The 25047-nt window shown below is 44.0% G+C and overlaps 1 protein-coding gene across 5 annotated transcripts in view; it reads left to right on the forward strand.

The window, feature by feature from the left end:
• The window catches only part of prkcq (protein kinase C, theta), a 228246-nt gene extending 205493 nt beyond the window's left edge, over positions 1-22753 (forward strand). For all 5 annotated transcript variants that reach the window (XM_072563006.1, XM_072563007.1, XM_072563010.1 and 2 more), the window contains 4 exons: positions 1174-1312; positions 10435-10623; positions 13159-13287; positions 22008-22753. In XM_072563006.1, coding sequence (XP_072419107.1) covers positions 1174-1312; positions 10435-10623; positions 13159-13287; positions 22008-22160 — 610 coding nt within the window. In that variant the 3' untranslated portion in view covers positions 22161-22753. The remainder of the gene's footprint in view (positions 1-1173; positions 1313-10434; positions 10624-13158; positions 13288-22007) is intronic.
• The last annotated feature ends 2294 nt before the right edge of the window (positions 22754-25047 follow it).

The following is a 25047-nucleotide window of genomic DNA, read 5'->3' on the forward strand; positions in this document are numbered from 1 at the left end:
TTTCACATTGTTAGAGAGGAATAAAAATTAAAATCAAAATCTATTTTTGCATTTCTATTCTCTTAATTTGTGTTTTAGGGGTCTTCTAATCTACTCTATAAAGGTATCTTTACCAGAGACCTCAACAGTTTCTCTGCCTTTTATTACGAACTTCTTTTTATAAGCCAGAATTCCAAAAGTCCATTTATTTACTGAAAGAATGAAGCTACAACATTCCACAGTTGATTCTAAAGATTTTCTTCCATACAAGAATCAAAGCAAACATTAAATACTTTTTTTGATAATCCACCAACTCTGAAACCCAGAACCAACATAAATTAAATATGAATTAACAGGCAATTTGTGTTTGACTATAAACTGCAAATTACTTCTTAAATGGTAAATTAAATGCAAGATAGACTTCACAAATTGGCTCAGCCAACTGCATCTACGTCACAGAGTCCTCCATGATTCTCTCTTTGTCACCAAAAATTTCCACTCGTCTCCTTCGAGAGACTGGTCTGATCCCAACTGGAAGCTGGACTGAACCAAACTAAGTTTCATAGGTACTGCCTTCATCAAAGACATCTGCAGTATTTCCATAATTGGTCTAACTGACATAGATCCACCAGATTCCCCATTCAGAAGCAGGAACAGCAGCAGCAATTGTATATTTGCTTATTCACAGCTTCTAGATCCAGCCTCAATGTGCTTCAGGCTGCCTGGACCTGACTACTGGACTCTTCATCCTCTATGAAGCTCTGAGGGCTCACTGGATCCTTTTATGCGATTTCAACCAGTTTCAGTCTCATCAGAGGGTTTTGTTTCCAGTCTAAGTTTCAGGCTTAGTTTCCTTCGAAATCAGGAGAGCCAGTTTCCTTCCACAGTTTCCATTTCAATTTTCCTTTTCAATTAGGCACTGTCACAAAACTGCAAACCATACCCTTCGCTACAGTGTGTCTCAATGTCTTTGTCTCCATTTTTGTGAGAAAGCAAATTTTGTTTGTGTGTGTGTAAATCTATCTACCTGAATACACTTAAGAGAGTTCTTATTTAATCAGTATAACTACTTCTTTATGTAAACATAGACACAGAGCCATTCAATGTGTATTTATCTATATGTTTTTCAGTCGGCTGATGTTCCTCTTTTATTGTTCCAGCACTAAATAATTACCTTCCTAATGCATTCTTTAGAGATCTGAAGTTGGACAATGTGCTGCTTGATCGAGATGGTCATATCAAAATTGCAGACTTTGGGATGTGTAAAGAAAATATTTACAATGATGCAAGGACCAGCACATTCTGTGGAACACCTGATTATATTGCCCCAGAGGTCAGTATATCTGTTAACGTTGCACTCACTGACTACAGTGAGTAGTAAATAATAGTCTAATTATACAGACCTTGTGCAGCTTTAACTTAAATAGTTTTACGGCTGCACATGATAGAAGCAAATTGGAAATGAAATACACCTTTTAATTAAATTTTGGGAAGAGCAAAATCATTGTAATTTGTCCTCACTGATGTCTAGGCCTGTCTCAATTCCACTCCCCAGCAACAGGTTAACAGTAAACCAATGCCACTCACAACCAAAAGAACTGCAGCTCCTGTAAATCAGAAACAAAAACAGAAATTGCTGGACAAGCTCAGGATGTCTGGCAACATCTGTAAAGGACAATCAGAGTTAAATCAGAGTCACTCCATCCCCATCTCCAACAAACCATCCATTCCAACCCCGACAGGCACAGGCTAACACTGAAACCCTCTGCCACAGTCTAACCGTACACCCAACCCCCCCCACAGGCACACGCACCCACAATCCTACCCCCACAGGCACACGCACCCACAACCTCAACCTCAACCTCACCCCAACAGGCACACGCACCCACAACCTCAACCTCACCCCAACAGGCACACGCACCCACAAACTCACCCCACACAGGCACACACACCCACAACCTCAACCTCAACCTCACCCCAACAGGCACACACACCCACAACCTCAATCTCACCCCCCACAGGCACACGCACCCACAACCTCAATCTCACCCCCCACAGGCACACACACCCACAACCTCACCCCCAACAGGCACACACACCCACAACCTCACCCCCACAGGCACACGCACCCACAACCTCAATCTCACCCCCCACAGGCACACGCACCCACAACCTCAATCTCACCCCCCACAGGCACACGCACCCACAACCTCAATCTCACCCCCCACAGGCACACACACCCACAACCTCAATCTCACCCCCCACAGGCACACACACCCACAACCTCAATCTCACCCCCCACAGGCACACACACCCACAACCTCACCGCAACATGCACACACACCCACAACCTCACCCCCCACAGGCACACGCGCCCACAATCTTACCCCCACAGGCACACACACCCACAACCTCACCCCAACAGGCACACACACCCACAACCTCACCCCAACAGGCACACGCACCCACAACCTCAATCTCACCCCCCACAGGCACACACACCCACAACCTCACCCCAACAGGCACGCACACCCACAACCTCACCCCAACAGGCACACGCACCCACAACCTCAATCTCACCCCCCACAGGCACACACACCCACAACCTCACCCCAACAGGCACACACACCCACAAGCTCACCCCCAACAGGCACACACACCCACAACCTCACCCCAACAGGCACACACACCCACAACCTCACCCCCCACAGGCACACACACCCACAATCTTACCCCCACAGGCACACACACCCACAACCTCACCGCAACAGGCACACACACCCACAACCTCACCCCCCACAGGCACACGCACCCACAATCTTACCCCCACAGGCACACACACCCACAACCTCACCCCAATAGGCGCACACACCCACAACCTCACCCCAACAGGCACACGCACCCACAATCTTACCCCCACAGGCACACACACCCACAACCTCACCCCCCACAGGCGCACACATCCACAACCTCAATCTCACCCCCCACAGGCACACACACCCACAATCTTACCCCCACAGGCACACACACCCACAACCTCACCCCCCACAGGCACACACACCCACAACCTCACCCCAACAGGCACACACACCAACAACCTCACCCCCCACAGGCACACACACCCACAATCTTACCCCCACAGGCACACACACCCACAACCTCACCCCCCACAGGCACACGCACCCACAATCTTACCCCCACAGGCACATGCACCCACCAATCTCAACCTCCACAGGCACACGCACCCACAATCTTACCCCCACAGGCACATGCACCCACCAATCTCAACCTCCACAGGCACACACTCCCACAACCTCACCCCCCCCCCCCCCCACAGGCTCACATATACCCACAACCTCATCCCAACAGGCACCCACCCCAACTCCATTCCCACAGGCATATCCCATCCCCACTCCCACAGGCATAGCCCATCCCCACCCCACATCCCCATTCCCACTGGCATAGCCCATCCCCATTCCCATCCCCATTCCCACAGGCATAGCCCACCCCACATCCCCACTCCCACAGGCATAGCCCATCCCCACTCCCATCCCATTCCCACAGGCGTAGCCCACTCCCACCATCCCCACTCCCACATGCCCACAGGAACCGCCTGCCAAACTGCTCATTAATTTATTTACTGTGTGTTCATCAGCCAGCATTCCCTTTCTTCCCCTCTCATTGACCTACTTTGGCTCCCATTAAAGAAAATTCTCCCGTTTTAAAATTCTCATCCTTGTTTTCAAAGCCCATCCTGGCCTCACCACCCTCGGCCTCAGTATCCCGTGCTCCTTCCATACCCTCCCAGATATCTGTCTAATTCCAGCCTCTTGACCATCTCCCTGTTAGCAGGCATGTCTTCAATGCCTACACCCTAAGCTCTTCCTCCCTACATTTCTCCATCTCCCAACTTCTCTCTTCTTTCAGATACCCTTTAACTTCTCTCTGACCAAACTGTTGTTATGGAAGCATCATACTAAAGTGTGAGCACAATACAGTTAAAACATCTCTGCTTTGATTTAACTGTCAGCTTCTGCAAAATATTTTGTAAGATACCATGCTATTCAATTTTCCAATTCATTTAAAACCATTACGCAGTTACTCCTGAGTGATTTCAAAACATAAACACAACACAAAACAACATTACAAAAATGAATTACGTTTTCATGTTCTATTATATACCTGCTCTAAACAAAGTTGCACGCACATTTCGAGAATACTTTTACAAAGCTTGTTATCGTTCAATCAAATAAATTAATAGATGTATTCTTGCAATAGATTATCAGTTATTAATTACTGAAAAACTGATAAAACAGTCATTCGATAGTATAGACATTGAGTATTGCTGATAAAAGACAAATTTTGTTGAAGATTTTTGTCTTGCACTCATCAGAATATTTCGCAAGAATACTAATTTCAGGAGAAAGTCAAAGATGCTGATTGGTTAGCAAAGTTGTATAGAAGCAGGCGCAATGTGTATATGAGCTGAAATAACTCCATAGAGGCTGGTATCCCGTCACCAAGTCACCTTTTATTTATACATGAGTAGTGTTTGACACTGGTCCAGCTCCCTCAGAGCCAGCTCTAAGAGTGAACAGAACCTCTGACACCCCTGTTTATATCTATCAGCTAGGACTCCCTGATTGGACCAGATTACAAGCCCCAATCGGGGAACTCATATTCTATGAGGTCCACCTGGCTGACCTCATTACAATCACTATATGAACAAAATAGAATACAATCTTTAAAACCAAACAAAGATGTTGGAGATCTGAAACAAACAATAACAATAATGGCTGGAGAAACTCAGGAGGTCCGACAGCATGTTTTAAAATTCAAACAAAGCCAGACACAGTTAACTGTCAATCATCATCAACTGGTCCATTCGCCATTCCAATGCTTCAACTAATCTAATTCCACAGTTACAATCAATCAACTTAATGTATTAATGCAAAGAGAAACGCTGGAGAAACTCAGTATCTATGAAGAGAGAAACAGCATTACCATTCTGAGTCTAATCTGAACTTTGAACTTGAACTATTGACTCTGTTTCTCTTCCCACTGATGCTGTCAGGCTTGCTGAGCTTTTCCAGTGCGTTATTTTTTATTTCAAACCTCCAGCATCTGAAATATTTTGCTTTTGTGTATAATCATGTGCTTTGTCCACCTCATGTATCAAGAGACATGAGAAGAAAATAACTAATTATTGAATCGATAATGAGCTACCTTTACACAGTGGATCAAGCAACATTCAAAAAGGAAACCGAAACAGGTCTCATTCACAGAACCCTTCAATGGTCTGGCCTGTTCAGGAAACATGTTCTTAAGTAATTAAAGAATAAATTATCAGTGTGTAAAAACTACAGTTTAATTATAGACAAATTCTGGCTATATTCTGTGTTGCAAGGTACTGTATTGGTTTATAGTGTAGCTATTAATGCTTGATGGTTGATGTTGAATTCAGCATGCCACATTGACAGATTAACTGAATAAAGGAAATCTTTTCCAATGCCTCTGCCCCAGAGGGCAAAGTAATTAACAGAAAAAACAGAAGAGATATGAGCAAAAACCTTTTCTTGAACAAGAGGAATATATTACCCGATAGCATAGGTTCAATTCAATTCTACCTCACATACAGTTTAAGGCGCTGATTTTCCCCTGAAATTGATATTCTTGTGAAGCATCCTAATCCATGCGGGTCAAATAATTTCCAAAAAATGTGATTTTTTTTTCTCAGCTCAGCACTGCTCAATTTCTGTATTCTAGCCGCCAGTTTATTCCACTTGCCTGATGGGATGCTGGATGTTCATTTACTAAAAGCTTTCAAATGGGAACTGGATAAATATTTAAAGGAGAAATAACTTGGGGGGAAATGGGTGAAGAGGTGGGGAGTGGGACTAAATGGCTTGCTCATCAGGAAAGCTGGCAGAAATTTGATGGGTCAAATGGCCATTGTCTGCATGATACTGTTCCATGACTCTCTTTTATCAAACAAGCTGATGTTGACTGAGAAAAGACATTTAAAATTACAAATGGGTTTGGTAGGATAGACATAGAGAAGCTGTTTCCACTTGTGGGGAGTCCAAAAACAAAGTTTATTAATGGAAAGTAGTTAGTAATTAATTCAAATGGGAATTTGGGAAAGATTTCTCACTGAGAGTGATTAGAACCATTGAAAATAGGAGCAGGAGTAGGCCATTTGACCCATTAAACCTTCTTGGCCATTCATTATGATCCTAGTTGATCATCAAATTCAGTCCCCTGTTCTCGTTTTCTCCCCTTTAATCCTCAGAACTATATCTAACTCCTTGAAAATATTCAATGTTTTGGCCTCAACCACTCCACTGTGGCAGAGAATTCCACAGGCTTGCCACTCTCTGGGTGAAGATATTTCTGCTAATCTAAGTCCCAAATGGTCCTCCTTAGACTGTGATTCCTGCTTCTGAACCTCCTTGTTACCAATGTCATCCTTCTTCCATTTACCCTTCTAGTTCTGTTAGAATTTCTTCATTTCTATGAGATTCCCTCCCCCTCATTCTTCTGAAGTCCAGCGAATATAGTCCAAACCACTCCAAATTATCTTCATATATCAGCTCTGCCATCCCAGGAATCACCGAGTTAGACGTGGAATTGGATATGTCAGGGAATAAGGAGAGTGGGAAAGCTGGACATGTGGATGAAGGAAAGAGGCAGGAAGATGATGGAGATGGGAATAAATGAGACGGGATAGAAGAAGGATCATATGGAACATGAACTACGATAGAGATTGTTTGATTAGAACAATCTGTTCCTATGTGGCTAATTCCATTTCATTCTGTGTATTAAATGTTGGGCAGGAATATCCAACATTCTAGAATAAAAACAAAGAATGCTGGAGAAACTCAGCAAGGCTGGCAGCATCTGTGGAGAGAGAAACTGAGTTAATGTTTTGAGTCCCATATAAGTTGATGAAGGAAGGCTAGTAATAGGAAATAAGGAAATAGCTGAATAACTCAATAAGTACTTTGTGTCAGTCTTCACAGTGGAAGACATGAGAAATAGCCCAACAATTAAGAAGAGTCAGGGGACAGAGGTGAGTATGGTAGCTGCTACAAAAGAGAAAGAGTGAGAAAAGCTAAAAGGTCTAAAATTTGAAAAGTCTCCTGGCCCCAATAGACTACATCCTAGATTTCTGAGGGAGGTAGCTGAGGAAATAGCGGAAGCGTTGGTTGTGATCTTTCAAAAGTCACTGGAGTCAGGGAAAATCCCAGATGTTTGGAAAATCACTGTTGTAACCCCCTTGTTCAAGAAAGGATCAAAACAAAATATGGAAAATTATAGGCCAATTAGCCTAACCTCGGTTGTTGGTAAAACTCTAGAATTCTTCGTTAAGGATGAGATTTCTAAATTCTTGGAAGTGCAGGGTCAGATTGGAACAAGTCAGCATGGATTTAGTAAGGATTTAGTAAGTCATGCCTGACAAACCTGTTAGAATTCTTTGAAGAGGTAACATGTAGGTTAGACCAGGGAAACCCAGTGGATGTTATCTATCTAGGCTTCCAAAAGCCCTTTGATAAGGTGCCTCACGGGAAGCTGCTGAGTAAGGTGAGGGCCCATGTATTCGAGACGAGCTACTGGCATGGATTGAGGATCAGCTGTCTGACAGAAGGCAGAGAGTTGGGATGAAAGGTTGTTTTTCAGAATGGCAGCCAGTGACAAGTCCTCCAGGGTTCAATGTTGGGGCCATAGCTGTTCACTTTATATATTAATGATCTGGATGAAGGGACTGGGGGCATCTTGGCGAAGTTTGCTAATAGTACGAAGTTAAGTGGACAAGCAGGTAGTACTGAGGAGGTGGGGAGGCTTCAGGAAGATTTAGACAGTTTAGGAGAGTGGTCCAGGAAATGGCTGATTAAATTCAACGTGAGCAAATGCGAGGTCTTGCACTTTGGAAAAATGAATGCAGGCATGGACTATTTTCTAAACGGTGAGAAAAATCATAAAGCCAAAGTACAAAGGGATCTGGGAGTGCTAGTCCAGGATTCTTTAAAGGTTAACTTGCAGGTTCAGTCCATGATTAAGGAAGTGAATGTAATGTTGTCATTTATCTCAAGAGGGTTGGAATATAAAAGCAGCAATGTGCTTCTGAGACTTTATAAAGCTCTGTTAGGCCCCATTTAGAATACTGTGTCCACTTTTGGGCCCCACACCTCAGGAAGGACATACTGGCATTGGAGTGTGTCCAGCGGAGATTCACACGGATGATCCCTGGAATGGTCGGCCTAACATATGATAAACAGCTGAGGATCCTGGGATTATATTCATTAGAGTTTAGAAGGTTGAGGGGAGATCTAATAGAGACTTACAAGATAACGCATGGCTTAGAATGGGTGGATGCTGGGAAGTTGTTTCCATCAGGTAAGAATACTAGGACCCTTGGGCACAGCTTTAAAATTAGAAGGGGTCAATTTAGAATGGAAATGAGGAGATATTTCCTCAGCCAGAGAGTGGTGGGCCTGTGGAATTCATTGTTACGGAGCACTTTGGAGGCTGGGACATTAAATGTGTTCAAGGCAGAGATTGATAAATTCTTGATCTTGCAAGGAATTAAGGGATACGGGGAGTGTGTGGGTAAGTAGAGTTGAAATGCCCATCAGCCAAGACTAAATGGTGGAGTGGACTCGATGGGCCGAATGGCCTTACTTCCACTCCTATTTTTATGGTCTTATGAACCAAATGTTCTGAAGAAGAGTGTACGCAATCAGGTCCCGGACCTTCCCGTGGCTTGCTATTTCAACACACAATCCTGCTCCCATACCCACATGTCTGTCCTTGGCCTGCTGCAATGTTCCAGTGAAGCTCAACACAAACTGGAGGAACAGCATCTCATCTTCCGACTAGGCACGTTACAGCCTGACGGTCTCAACATTGAGTTCAACAACTTCAGATGATTATCCCATCTCGACCCCTCTGTTTTCATTCTGCTCCGTGATTTTATTTCATTTATTTTATTTTTTTTTCACTGTTCTGCACCTCATATTTCTTGATTGTCTCTCTTTCTCTTGCTCCCCACTCTCTCATCACCTTTTTCCTCTCCTCTTTCCCCCTTTGCTACCCTTCTCCCCTGTTTTCCATTTTGTCTCTGCTTCACCCATCCCCCCCATCCCCCACATATTTTGTCACATAGCACTGGCTTCAGCCTTGGTCATTCACAGCTCCTCTCTCTATAATCTCTCTATGCACTGTCATTATCACCTCTTTATTGCTACCTTTGCTTCTGGAGCCATGACTCACCTTCTCTCAGCCTCGTAAAATACCTCCCTATTTCTCCCTTTTTTTAGCTTTGACAAAGGGTCAGTTAGACTCGAAACATCAGCTCTTTTCTCTCCTTACAGATGCTGCCAGACCTGCTGAGATTTTCCAGCATTTTTCTCTTTTGGTGAAGAAGAGTGTAACCAGACTCGAATTGTTAATTCTGTTTTTCTCTCTCCACTGATGCTGGTAGATCTTCTGAGTTTCTCCAGCACCTTCAGGTTTATTTTAGAATTACAGCATCCACAGTATTTTTCTTTAATTTGAATGCATAATATTCCAAAGATTTCACCATTTGCAAGAGTTTCAAGTCTTCGAAAAGTTTTATTACAGCTGTGTGTATAGCTATGTTACTATCCAGTATCAGGTGATGAGGACAGACAGTGAAAAATGTTAGATTAATACCATGTTGCTTTTCAATAATATTTGTGCCACACACATGACAGAAAATGACCAGCTCCAAAAAGAGGCAATTTCACCATTTTTCCTTGGCATTAAATGACATTACTATCACTGAACCCCCTACTGGAATCAACCTCCTGGGAGGTGCAGTTGACCAGAAGCTGAACTGGACTAACCTATATGTATACTGACTGCAGATACAAACGTAGATTAGAGGCTGCAAATTTTGTGGCAAGTATTTCACCTGAGTGAAAGTATCCAGGACAAAATAATCCATTCAATTGGCGTAACATCTAACACCTCCAATATTCAGTCCCCTCACTGCCAATACTCATTATGAGTCATTGTGTGCCAGCTACAAGATGCTCTGCGCCAACTCACCAAGGTTCCTTCAATAGCACCTTCCAAACTCACAACTTCCATCATCTAGAAATATAAGGAGATGTAATCAAGCAATTCCCCACCAAGTTGCACGCCAACCTGATTTGGAACAAAATCACTGTTCCTTCACGGTCACTGGATCAAAAGTCACTCAGTCCCTCCACTCAAAGATCAGTCCCTAACAACACTGTGGGTATACCTCAGGCTGAAGGATTGCAGCAGCTCAAAGAGACAATTCATTGAAATTGATGCGTCATATTCATTCCTTACAGATTTGGCTTTGTGATGGTGAAGATCTTCACCCACGATGTTGCTAAGAAACACGGGTGTAAGGTGCTGTAAGTTCTGACTGTCCCGTTGTAAACCTCTTTCACCGAGCAGATCCTGCTGGGACAGAGGTACAGCATGTCAGTGGATTGGTGGTCCTTCGGAGTACTCCTCTACGAGATGTTGATTGGCCAGTCTCCTTTCCATGGCAACGATGAAGACGAGCTCTTTCAATCCATCCGCACAGATGACCCGATCTACCCCCGCTCACTGGGCAAGGAGGCAAAAGACATCCTCATCAAAGTAAGAGTTTGTGTCATTTTTAATGGTGTCAATATTTAGCCTCCCTTAAGTCCCAATTTAATCCTGACATCAAGACAATATCAGTTCCCCTTCATTGCAGATGTATTTGGGGTGGCTTTTTTTGGGGGGGGGGAGGGGGGGAGCGTGTAACGGTGACTCAGTGGTTAGCACTGCTGCCTCACAGAACAAGGGACCCAGGTTCAATCCCACCCTCCGTCTGTGTGGAGTTTGCATATTCCTCCTGTACCTGCTTGGGTTTCAGCCCAAAGAATGTGCAGGTTAGTTGGATTGCCATGTTACGTTGCCAAATTAGCTGGGGATAAATGCAGGGATAGGATAGGTCTAGGTGGGATGCTTTTTGGAGGGTTGGTGTGGATTCAATGAGCCAAATGGCCTGCTTCCATACTGTAGGGATTCTATGACTTTCATTTGTTACTAACTCTGCTAATCCCTATATTGTTAGACTGAAATGCCTTTGAGGTCTGATCAAAACAAAGTGTGTTTCTGATGTAAACCAAGTTGATTAACTTAATGTAATTTAGATAAAGCAAACCAAGGAGTGAATCTTAAATTAGCTTAAACTATTTTTGACATATTCAACACGCGAGTCTCACTGTTTTCTGTCTGTCAGAGACTCCCGAGGTGATGACTGGCATTTGGAGCTCCATCTCAATTTGCAGTCGGTCCCTGAACCCCACTCCAATGGGGCAGGGTCCATGATCCTGGGGGACAGAGTGCCTGATATTAACACTGTTCTGGTTATGTGCTGTATCATCATATTGTAGTACCTTCAGTACTTTTCCAGCTCTCAAACATAGGCAGCAATCAAGTCCAGGTAGACCCATGGTTTTGCGTTCAGCCTGTATTTTTTAAGAAGAACAAAAGGTGTATAAATCTTTATTTCTATTCCACCACCAGGAAGAAAGGAAACACCCGAGTGACCAGTGACAAGCAGTGCCCTTCACGTCAAAGGGCAATGCTGTGTGATCAAACAGTGAAGGGGAGGGCAGGGGTTAAATCAAAATAGAGTTGGAGGGGGAAATAATGCACTCCACTCCCTGTAGCGCCCACCTCTCCCTGAACAACTCCAGGGTGTCGGTGGACACCGCGTGCTCTTTCTCCAATGACACCCGGGCTCTAATGTAACCGCGGAAGAGGGGCAGGCAGTCGGCCCTAACGACCCCCTCCACGGCCCGCTGCCTGGACCTGTTGATGGCCAGTTTGGCCAGGCCCAGGAGCAGACCCACGAGGAGGTCTTCAACCTGCTCTTTTTTTTTTATTTTCTTTTTTAACCCCACACTGCGGTAGCGCTTATTTTTTCCCCAGCACCTGTGTGTGTGTGTGTGTGTAGGTGTGAGACACAGTGAGAGACACAAGGTGTATAAATCTTTATTCAATTTCCACCACCAGGAAGAAAGGAAACACCCAAGTGGCCAGTGACAAGCACTGCCCTTCACATCAAAGGGCAATTCAACCTGTTCTACATGTACTTTTCCACTTATTTCAATTGTTCATTGTCGCATCCAATTAATGCTAAACCATGGTCTGGTTTGGGCAGTTAGGAGTCAACCATGTTGCTGTGAGTTTGGAGTTACATATAGACCAGACCAGTTAAGGATGGCAGATTAGATTTTATAATAATCGACAGTGGTTAGATGCTCAGCAGTAGCTCTTAATTCCAAATTTTTTAAACTGAGTGGCACGGTGGCACAGTGGTTAGCACTGCTGCCTCACAGCGCCAGAGACCTGGGTTCAATTCCCGCCTCAGGCAACTCTGTGTGGAGTTTGCACGTTCTCCCTGTGTCTGCGTGGGTTTCCTCCCACAGTCCAAAAAATGTGCAGGTTAGGTGAATTGACCAAGTTAAATTACCCGTAATGTTAGGTGAAGGGGTAAATATAGGGTAGTGGGTTTCGCTTCGGCGGGTCGGTGTGGACTTGTTGGGCCGAAGGGCCTGTTTCCACACTGTAAGTAATCTAAAATATTGAATTAAAAATTCAATCACCTGCCACAATGAGATTTGAACCCAAGTTCCCTGAACAATAGCCTAGCCTGCTGGCTAACCAGCCCAGTGACATTATCATGATGCCATCACCTCCCTTATGGTGCAATAGTTAATCCCAACACTCATAGGATATGGTAAGAAAAACGTTAGCTGTGGCTTCTCTCCCAATCAGGAAGGTGAATATTGGATGCAGATATGCTCAGCTGTGATGCTGCACATGGTCAAATAGTGGTTTGGTGCTCACTGCCCTGTTTTCCAAAATGGCACAATGAAGGGCTGATAGCAATGAAGCTTATGGTCATTAACCACAAGGAGTGAGTGAACAACTAAATCAACAACTTTTTGAAATATCAGAGGCTAAATTCTTTTTTAAAATAAGTCAAACTGCAGCCACTAACAATGCCCACTTTATGTTATTACTCTCTGAACAAATGTTTCAAAGTAAATTCAAAATATGCAGGTGACTGAATGAACATGTGTTCCTGTTGTAGTGGAGATTGATGATGTAACTCTCCTGTTGCTTGTGTGTTAGCTCTTTGTTAGGGAACCGGAGAAGAGACTTGGAGTTAAAGGAAGCATTCGGCAACATGCCTTTTTCCGAGATATTAATTGGCAGGCTTTGGAAAACAGGGAGGTGGAGCCGCCTTTCAAACCCACTGTGGTAAGTTCATAAAAACTGAAAGAACTGCGGATGCTGTAAATCAGAAACAAAAACAGACATTGTTGAAAAAGCTCAGCAGGTTTGGCAGCATCGGTGTAGAGAAAACAGAATTAACGTTTCTGAGGAAGGGTCATTCAGCCAGAAACGTTAACTCTGATCTCTCTCCACTGATGCTGCCAGACCTGCTGAGCTTTTTCAGCAATTTCTGTTTTTGTTGTTGTTGACAAAATAATGGTTTTGTTTTCCATCTTGCTCATCAAGTTTTTACATGGTGAAGTTTTCTTGTTCAGTTATCTTATTAGTAAAGTTTATCAAGTTATATTAGTAAATATCACAATGAGGGTAAGTAGAAAACACTAATTAGACTGATACAGGTAGAAGATCCTTTATCCGAAATGCTCGGGACCAACTGTTTTTTGGAATTCGGAACTTTTCAGTTCTCAGAATTTGGATTTCGGAGCTTTTCGGTTTTTGGATGTTTGGATAAAGGATCTTCTACCTGTATTGAAGACTCACAGGACAAAATGTGACTTAGAAGTACATATGACCTTCCTGACTGAATGTGCAATAGTTTTGTTTGATAGCACTCTCTTCAGTTTAATCACCAAGCCACAGGCACCGCAGAATACACCAGAAAGCACCAAAACGTGCCTACAGTCTGGGAGAGCGCGGATCCCGATTTCTGTCTTGTTTCATCAATGATGAAAGTTGGATTAATGACTACGAAGTCTCACTTGCAAAGGGGTAACTGATTTGAGCAGGCAGCTAAAGCTTTCCTGTAATATTTAGAAATCCAATCAAACTGATTGTGAAGGGTAAACAGAGATAGAGGGTTAAAATCAACTTGGAGAATGTGAGGACTGCAGATGCTGGAGGTCAGAGTCGAGAGAGTGGTGCTGGAAAAGCACAGCAGGTCAGGCAGCATCTGAGGAGCAGGAGAATTGATGTTTCAGGCATAAGCCATTCATCAGGAATGAAGCTTGTGGGCCGAGGGTGCTGAGAGATAAATGGGAGGGGGTGTTGGGGCTGGGGTAAGGTAGCTGAGAAAGCGATAGGTAGATGGAGGTGAGGGAGAATGTGGTAGGTCAGGGGGAGTGATGGACATGTCAGGAGGGCGGTGACAAGTTGGAGGCTTGGGACTGGGGTAATGTCGGGGGAAGCTGTTGAAATCCACATTTATCTGATGTGGTTGCAGGGTCCCAAGGCAGAAGAGGAGGTTTTCTTCCTGCAGCCATCAAGTGGTTAGGGTTTGGCACTGGAAGAGGCCCAGGACCTGCATGTCTTTCTTGGAGTAGGAGGGGGAGTTGAAGTATTCAGCCATGGGATGGTGGGGTTGGTGGGTGCGGGTGTCCCAGAGATGTTCTCTGAAATGATCCAAGTTGGTCGTCCTGGGAATGGAAGTGGCAGAGGTGAAGGAATTGGGAATAAGGAATGGCATTTTTACAGGAGGTAGGGTGGGAGTCGGTGGGCTTGAAGTGGATGTCTGTGGTTAGTCGGTTGCCGGAGACAGTGATGGAGAGGCCCAGGAAGGGGAGGGAGGTGTCCAGGATGGTCCAGGTGAATTTGAGGTTGAGGTAGAATGTGTTGGTAAAGTTGATGAACTGTTTAATCTCCTCATGGGAGCACGAGGTGGCGCCAATACAGTCATCAATGTAGCGGAGGAACGGGTGGGGGATGGTGCCGGTGTCGCTATGGAAGATGGACTGTTCCACAGAGTGGACAAAGAGACAGGCATAGCTGGGTCCCATGCAGGTGCCCATGGCTACCCCTTTGGTTTGGAGGAAGTGGGAGGATTGGAAGGAGAAGTTGTTGAGGGTGAGGACCATTTCAGCCAGGTGGATGAGGGTGTCAGTGGAAGGGTCCTGGTTGGGACGGCAGGAGAGGAAGAATGGAGGGTTTGGAGGCCTTCGTCATGGTGGATGGATGTGTAAAGGAACTGGATGTCCATGGTAAAGATGAGGTGTTGGGGTCGGGTAAATGAAAATCTTGGAAGAGGTGAAGGGCGTGGGTGGTGTCATGAACATAGGTGGGACTTCCTGGACTAAGGGGGACAAGACGGTGTTGAGGTAGGAAGAGATGAGTTCAGCGGGACAAGCGCAGGCTGAGACAATGGGTCGATCAGGGCAGGCAGGTTTGTGAATCTTCGGTAGGAGGTAGAATCAGGTGGTGCGGAGTTCATGGACAATGAGGTTGGAGGCTACGAATGGGAGATCCCCAGAGGTGATGAGGTTGTGGATGGACTAGGAGATGATGGCTTGGTGATGGGAGGTGATGTTCTGATCAAGGGGCAGTAGAAGGAGTGTCTGTGAGTTGGCGACTGACTTCAGCGGTGTGTAGAGGTCAGTGCACCACACTATTACTGCGCCCCCACCCCCTTCTCTGAAGGGTTTGATGGTGAGGTTGGGGTTGGAGAGGAGGGAGTGAAGAGCTGCGTTTGTGAGGGCAGGAGATTGGAGAGGGTGAGGGGGTGGGCAGGTTGAGGCGGTCAATGTATATAAAAGGTTGTCTAAAAACACCACTGATTGTGGCAATGCCAGGTCAGCTCACAGTGTGTGCTAGAAAGACCAGCAGCACAGAAAAGGCCATTCTGCCCCTCAGCAGAACTCCTAGGTGCAGGCTGCCACAGTCCAAACTGCAGAGTTCAGACGCAGGTCACAGAGCCTGGGGCATGATGACTGTTTGTAAATCGCTTCCGAGTGTCCCATCTCGGCATTTGTTTCTGCTATTGCCATCACCACGGGAACCCTGTTCCTGCTATTGTCGTCGCCACAGGAACCCAGATCAGTTATCTGAACAATCAATTATCCAAAGAAAATACTCCCTACCTGTCTCATTCAGATGATCGAGGTTGTTCTGTATACAGTTTGGGAGTAGGTGGGACCTGAACCCAGGTCTCCCGCCTCAGAGATAGGGACAATATCACTGCACCTAAACGGTCCTTCTATTACATCTAAGGAGATACTTCTAACCAATCTGTTGAAAGATGTTATGAAACACCTTTAGAACACATGACACTTGAACCTGGGCCTCTTGGCTCAGAGGAAGGGATGTTACGAAGAGCCGTCAACCACAAGTTCTGAGACTTAGCTCACAGACTTACAATGGAGGACATTCAGCCCATCTTGCCTTCACTGACTGTCATCTAATGCCATATTGTTTGAGCCAATGATGTCAGCAGGTGACCCTATAGCAACCTGGCATTCGATTGGCTGATGGGTAAATGTTTGGGATTAGCTTTCAGCCAATTGGGGGCAACAGTGGAGGTGATGACTGAGTGGTACTGTTGCTGGACTGTTAATGCAGAGACCCAGGCCATGTTCTGGGGTCCTGGGTTCAAATCCCACTGTGGCAGATTCAATAAAAATTTTGAATTAAGAGTCGAATGATGGTCAATTGTTGGGGAAACACATCTTGTTCACTAATGTCCTTTTGAGAAGGAAATCTGCCATCCTTACCTGGTCTGGCCAATATGTGACTCCAGATCCACAGCAATGTGGTTAACTCTATGGATGGGTAATAAATACTGACCTGGCCAGCGGTGCCCACACCCCATGAAAAAACATTTTAAAATGCCACACAGCTCAGTCCCCTTTCCTGCTCCAAACCCAATCCCCCAACTTCCAGACGGAACATAAAATGTTTTACAGTTGCAAAGTGACCACTGAAGTAAAAGCAGTGCTTACGGAAAATGGTGATAAAGGAAAAAGAAGGACCGATGACCAGGAATGTTTAAAATACATGCCTTTGAGTTGTCTTGGGTTAATATCACAATTCCGTTTATCCTGACACCCAAGCATCTTCTGAGAGTTAAAAACCTAAAATGAGATCAGCGCAATGACTCTGATTTTCTCTGAGCCTGTCGACAATGTGAAGATTAAAAGGAAAGGAACAGCTTTATCTCTGTTCTGCAGTCAACAGCTCACACACTTCATCTCCCCCAGCCCCTAATTCACATGGCCATCTGACTTGCTGTCCTTTCAAAGTCATGCAGAAACCTAGATACATAGAATAAAAGAAGAAGATGTTTTGATGATCTTCCATGATATTTAAAAAGGACATATCGTGGCAAATGTAACAGGGTCATGTGGAGATCTGAGAAAATCAAAGGGGACACTTACTGAGAATATTTTTTAAAATCCTTTAGTGCATTCCCTCAGATTGAACTGTTGATGAATATCAACTTCTTGAAACAGAAAACATTTTCACAATTAGGGTTAAAACTTTTGCAATCTCTTTCCATAAAACATCATTTTGCTTCTCTAGTCACAAGTTGACATTGTCTTGACTATTGAGCTGATAGCGCCAAAAATTTCCAAATTTGGATTTCTCCCCTCGATGTTTGCAAACATTCTTGATACCTTCAAACTGCAGGAAGTCTGAGACAGAAAGCTCCATCGCCCCAGCTCATAAAGAAACTTCATAACTAAAATCCAGGCGAGTACATTGTGACCAGACTTTCTGTTGCAGTAAACATCAAAGACATTCTTGGTCTGTTGGTTGCAAAGTTTTGTTTAATTTATGCTTATTGAGACTTGTCCTATATTATCTTTCTCTTTGATTTCATTTTTATGATGAAGGATAAGTCTCAGTGAAATTTGAAAAGCTTCTGCAACTGAAGTTCTTAAAAACGCTCTGCATAATGTGACACCTGGGGAAATTTGAGGGGTTTAATTGAATTTCAAGTTTCTTTTGGAGCTGGGGCGAGAGGGTTTTCTGTCTAGGTATGCCGGAGATTTGGAGTGACCAAGAGTGTTCACAAACCTTCAGGGAGAATCCAAATTTCATCTTTGGATACATCAAGAGGTAGCTTAATGATCAAGAACAATGCCAGCTTGTGACGAAATGATGTTTTAAGGAAATAAGACACAAAAATTTTCATCATCTATGTAAAAGTGCTTGTTATTTTCCAGGAATGGCAAGTGTCAAGTCTTATTTATGCCTTACACATACCAGGCAATGACTATCTCCAACAAGAGAGAATCTAACCATCAGCCTTGATGTTTAATAGCATCATAATGATTGAATCCCTTACCATCAACATCCTGGAGGTTACTATTGATCAGAAACTGAATTAGACTACTCATATAAATATTGTGGCTGTATGAGCAGGTCTGAGGTGAGGAATCCAGTGAATAACTCACCCCCTGACTCTCCTAAGCCTGTCCACCATTTACAAGGCACAAGTCAAGAATGTGATGGAATACTAGAAGAAAGTGAGGACGGTAGATGCTGGAGGTCAGAGTCAAGCTGGAAAAGCACAGCAGGTCAGGCAGCATCCGAGGAGCAGGAGAATCGATGTTTCAGGCATAAGCTCTTCATTAGGAATGGAACCATGATGAAGGGCTTATGCCCGAAATGTTGATTCTCCTGCTCCTCGGATGCTGCCTGACCCGCTGTGATGGAACACTCCCTGTTTGATTAGATTAGATTACTTACAGTGTGGAAACAGGCCCTTCGGCCCAACAAGTCCACACTGCCCCGCCGAAGCGTAACCCACCCATACCCCTACATCTACATTTACCCCTTACCTAACACTATGGGCAATTTAGCATGGCCAATTCACCTGGCCTGCACATCTTTGGACTGTGGGAGGAAACCGGAGCACCCAGAGGAAACCCACGCAGACACAGGGAGAACGTGCAAACTCCACACAGTCAGTCGCCTGAGGCGGGAATTGAACCCGGGTCTCAGGCGCTGTGAGGCAACAGTGCTAACCACTGAATGGGTGCAGCTCCAACAACACTCAAGAAGCTCCATACCATCCAGGACAAAGCAGCTTAACGATTGGCACCAGACCCACTCTGACACTCCGTAGCAGCAGTGTGTACCATCTACAAGATGCACAGCAGAAATTCACTAAAGGTCCTTAGGTCTGGAGTCACATGTTAACCAGATCAGGTCAGAACAGCAGATTACTTTTCATAGCAGATATAACTTTGCATATAGCTTTTTATAACAATCAATAATAGTTTCATGGTTGCCATGGCTGAAATTAGCTTTCAAGTCTCAATTTTCCTAGACTGGCCCACAGACATGATCATGTAACCCATTGTGACTTTGCCTGTGGGGTAGATACATTGCAGAATAGCTCAAAGTAAGCAAATATAATGTAACACTCAATAAAGTATTGAAATCTTATTCCAAATTAGATTGAATGAATGATACAGTGTTACACTGCTACCATTTACATCATTTTTTGAGTTGGATTTTGTTCTTGCCAAGTCTATGGTACTGGTGATTTCTTCATTTACATTACCCAAACATTCCTGGTCAGGTAAGATGCAGGCCAGACACAGAATCAAGTTCCACCTTTATCTTCTGAAATGTGGAAAGAATGAATGAGGGTGTAAAAGCGTTCTTGCTCAGTTCAGGTTGTGAGGGGGTCCAAGAGTAATCCCCCTTGATTATGTTATAAATTGATACTCCTTCCCAGAATCCCCACCCAAAAAAGAGGCTACTTTGGGGCTTATGGGAATGATCTGAAACTTATAACAATACTTTGTCCTTGTTTAACACTCCTAATGTTAAACAAAATGGTGTGCAAAATGTATGTCAAACGAAAGCCACTGTTCCAAAAAAAATTCATGCAGTATGGATAGGTTCCATTCCTGACGTGTATATTTCCTGCATTAAAACCTTGAATCCAAATAATCTAAAAAAGTTCTCCTCTTAAAGCTTATTAATCTTACACCTCACTACTCCTTTTACACAATTCCCATATTCTGCTTTGGGAATGCCGGTGTTGGACCAGGGTGGGCAAAGTTAAAAATCACACAACACCAGGTTATAGTCCAACAGGTTTATTTGGAAACACAACCACCTGATGAAGGAGCAGTGCTCCAAAAGCTAGTGTGCTTCCAAATAAACCTGTTGGACTATAACCTGGTGTTGTGTGATTTTTAACTTACCACGTTTTGCACCTCTCCCTCTCGTTTACCACTTCCCTCTGCCATGATCGCCCCCCCGCCCCCTCCACTCCACATCTCCTCACCCCTACACTTTACTTCCACCTCAACCAAATTAATCTCTTGCTCAAAGCGAGGGTTTAGGAATGGAATGGTGAGAGAGACTGTAAGGGCGGTGTGATGAGGTAACAGGAAGCAGCCAGGAGATCGGGAACAAAAAAGTCATTGAAGAGGATGGAAAAGATGGGAGGTGATGTGACAGGAAATGTTTAAAGAGAATAGACTGAGCGACATAGTTACAACATGATACTTGGCACACACACTGTAACAACGCTAAAACACAATGGAGGTCAAAGCAGGCTGCAGTATTTGGTCAACTTCTCAAATTTACAAAGTAAAGCAAAGTCCAGCAGATGCTGGCGATCTGAAATAAAGGTGGAAAGTGCTGGAGAAATTCAGCAGATCTGGCAGCAAGTGTGGGGAAACAATGGAGCTTAAGATTTTGAGTTCAGCTTCGTCCAACGATGAGCAGTACCGGGACTCAACCTGTTAACTCTGTTTCTCGCTCTTCACAGGTGCTGCCAGATGAGCTGAGTTTCTGCAGCACTGTCTGTTTTTATTAGATAATTTACAAAACACACTAAAATGCAAGCACCCCAATGAAAACATAAAAGGGGAGAATAATTATACTTAATTTTTACAATGGATTTTGACCCAATTAGAAAGAAAGTACAGTGACAGTCTTTAACGATCATGGTCAATTCAATAATGTCATGTTTAGTGGTTCTCCATGCAATCAGTCTCATTTCTGCTGTGTTGCCACAATTACAACTACATCTTGGCACTCTGATCCCAAGTGACAACTGGCTGTGCTTTTCACGTCAACAGTAGAGTGACACTGGGGCAAGTAATTGTACCGAGACCTATTTATTACCTCCAACATATTGGTACTTTGTAGACCAGGTAATGATCCATATATTAATAAACTGCTTCATGGTAAATCCCTTTATCCCACCAAATTCCATGGTGCTGGTCACTTTGTTAGGCAAAGAAGTCAATATAATGGTTGGAAACATCTTCGTCCCAGATACTAACTATAGGCAAAGTCTCCTATTTGGATCATCCTTCCTGCACATAAATAAAGAAGGAATATGAGTGGGACAGTTCCATGTTCAATTCAATGCACTGCACTACTGTGAGCTTAGGAAGCAGTGCAGACAGACAATGTTAATAATTCAAGAGGCAGCTGGGTACTTGTTTGCAAAAGATATTTTTAAGCAATCCAAAGTTGGGGTAGTTGGGAACACCACCCCCTGCAAGTTCCCGTCCAAGTTACTCACCATCCTGACTTGGAAATATATCACCGTTCCTTCACTGTCTCTAGGTCAAAATCCTAGAATTCCCTCCCACAGAGCATTGTGGGTCAACCCACAGCACATGGACTGAAGCGGTTCAAGAAGGCAGCTCACCGCCACCTTCTCAAGGGGCAACTAGGGATGGGTAATAAATGCTGGACCAGCCAGTGATGCCCAAATCCCATTAGTGACTGTACAAAAAGGTTGCAATCAGGAACAGAAATCACAGGAGGTGATGTTACTCCTCGCCTGCGCCCCTGATCAAAGTTCAATGAAACCCCAGAAGGCCCTTGGGCCCTGATGTACCCACCACTTTCCCAGTCCTCGGTATAGAAGACTGGTATTGGTTTGTTTACAAGCCCATACATCCCCATGTTTATTCATTAAAATGCCTCGTTAATTAATGAGCACTGACAGAGCTCCCAGATTCTCAAACATCTTGATTTTTTTTATCTCTCAGAAATCATCAAGTGACTGCAGCAACTTTGACAAAGAATTCCTGAACGAGAAACCCAGACTGTCATGTGCAGACAGGACCCTCATCAACAGCATGGACCAAAACATGTTCAACAATTTTTCATTCACAAACCCCAAAATGGAGAGATTGCTTTGACGAAGATCAGAGGACAGCTGTAAAATATCTTACCTCGGTAACACTGAAGAGTGAACACTTCCCATTCACCCTTGATGACAGCATGGTGATCGTTACATTTTATGTTAAACGTGTGGCATGAAAATAGCTATCATGTAAGTTAAATATACTGGAACGTCCTGAATATCCATGTTGAAAATCACTTTATGGTAACATCCAAAGCATCAGAGAAGAGATGCTAATTTTATTTGGATTGGAAGGACAAGGCATTTATGCCTAAACTTGATGGCTATAATCTTTCAGCTCAAAGACTTAAGCACGAGACCAACACTGCATGTGGAAACATTTAGATTTTGATTAAGTGTTTTAATAAGTGTTCGTTTCCATGCAAATTGCTATGGAGCAAGAATGCAAATAACAGTTGATTCTAGGAAAGTATTTTGTTTCTCGGTTGTGTGCATGTGTGGACATTTCATCCTCAGGTAGTGTCCTGGCTTACAGTGAACTAGTGCTGGACTGCTTGAAAGATAACTCACAAACTCATTCCTGTCCAAATCACTGACCCATAGACCAAAACACACACATCTCCTTTACAAGCCTTTGGGGGGGGGGGGGGGGGGAACGGGGTGAATATGCTGACCCCCCCCGACAGAATGGGTAAATCACATTGTTCCTTCTTTGATGGAGTGAATGTTCAGCTTTTGCATCGAACCTGATGTGCAACCTCCACTCGGAGCCTGAGTTACAACGCAAAGTGACGGGAATGAAACAAAAGTGCTCGACAGGTTGGCCATTGACTACCTTCTTGGCAACTGGAAGATGGAGATTTCACATGCTGTAGAAATTCCACTCCCTTTGTCTCTTCTTCGTGTGCAGGCTTTTCTTCCAGTTTTGAGGTCATCAGGTCAGTCCTGCTACAGCCTGCCACTGGGGCTCCGTTAACTACATGCAGTTAGCAGCCCAGGAAGACCATTAGTGTGCAACTAGAGGAGAATAGAAACCTATTTCAACAGCTCATATTCGTGTGCAGTTCACATTGGACAGAACCAGCAGGCTTCCAAGAACCCTGGGAAACCAGCTGAAATGTGTCAGGAACATCAATCGTGTGATATTGGCAGCAATTCCAGCCCAGCCACATCTATCATGCACTGGAAGAGGAGAAAATAACCAGGACTGGAAATGAGCAACTTGGAAACATTTCCCATATTGGATAGTGAGTCATCTTGAAGGGAGGGTTGAAATGTATAAGGGCGTTCTTCTCTTCAGGAATTTAGGTGCGACATCCCAATAAAAAAGGTCTTGGACTGTTGTTAAGTCAACAATTTTGATGTAGACCCAGTATAACTTGAAGTAGTTACTTAAGATGTAACCTTGCCATCAACTGCAATCTTATCTCTTGTGACCTCTTCCATTTTACTTACTCAATGCTACTCTGGATATTTTGTGTTTGAATTTTCCCCTAAGCTCCAATACAATGCAATGCAAACACCCTTCATTCTTGCTCCATCCTTGCAAGGCTGAATTCAGGATTAAACAACACTCGAACCCCAGATCTCATAACAGGCCTGGACAGAATAGGTGCAGGAGGGATGTTCTTGATGGTGGGAGAGTCCAGAACCAGGGGAAATAGTTTAAGGATAATAGGCTAAACTTATTAGGACTGAGATGAGGAGAAATGTCTTCCCTTAGAATGTGGTGAACCTGTGGAATTCACTACCACAGAGAGTGGTTAGGCCGAAACATTGTGCTTTCAAGAAGGAGATGAATATAGTTCTTGTAGCTTAAAGGGATTAAGGGAAATGGGGGATGGCAGATTAGGGCATTGATTTCAATGATCAACCATGATCATCATAAATGATAGAGCAGGCTCAAGGGGGTCACATGGCCTACTCCTGCTCTGATCACCTATGTTTCTAAATAATCAAAATCTCTACTTCCCTCAGCCCTTTTTTTTTAATCCCATTTAGAGATGTTTACGACTTAAACTAATTACCTTACTCATCTTGTCTCTTCTTTAAACATTACTGCAATCCTGCACTTTTTGACTTTCAAGATGAATTGAGTCATATTTTCAAGTGGCATTACTTCCTTACACCTGGTACAGACATTGCTGTTAGTTACTTGATTGGAGACAGTGCTGTTCCCCTCATTAGACACTGAATCCCCTGTGCATTTTTCTTACTATGAAGGCATGTTATCCTTTCCTAGTTATTCTCCAAATGCTTACGTGAACCCTGTAATCTTCGCAATTACTTTCCACACCCTTAAAGTTTGTCATTGAAATACTTTTCTCACTCCATTGCATTTGAAATGCAGTGCATTCAGGAGCTCTACCATTTTGTGATGCAGATTGAAAGGGAAGGCTATGTCTTCACACATGGGTATTGTGCTGTGATCACTGACCTTGGCTCTGTAACTGTCAGGTCTCAACTGGGGAATATAGAGGTCAAGGCAGGACACAGAAAAAGAATCTTGACCTCAGCGACAACAGAACAGTGAGAGGCCAATGAGCTAAAACTGCATTCTGTTTCAACTTTCCACCAATATTGAGTGGGAATATTGGTGTGATGTGAAATACACTACTGCAAAGGGCAGTGGAAGCAGATTCAAGCCCATACTAACTTTCAAAAGGGAAGTGGATGAAGGAAAATATTCAGATGGCTATAGAATAAGTCAAAGCACCATCCCAGCTGTCTGACCTCTTCCTGTGCAGGGTAATTCTTTGATGCCCCTACCACCCTTGAATCAAATCACTTGCTGACACACTACCGGAGGGAACATCAGGCTGTAATATTTAACAACTTGAGACGGGGAGGGGGGGGATCTGTAAAATAAAAAGAAAATAAATACAAACCTAATGTTTATATTTAACCGACTCAGGTACTTTGGTGATTGACTATGCATCGTG

Source organism: Chiloscyllium punctatum, chromosome 44 (genome assembly GCF_047496795.1).
Source record: "Chiloscyllium punctatum isolate Juve2018m chromosome 44, sChiPun1.3, whole genome shotgun sequence".
Taxonomy (NCBI): Eukaryota; Metazoa; Chordata; class Chondrichthyes; order Orectolobiformes; family Hemiscylliidae; genus Chiloscyllium; species Chiloscyllium punctatum.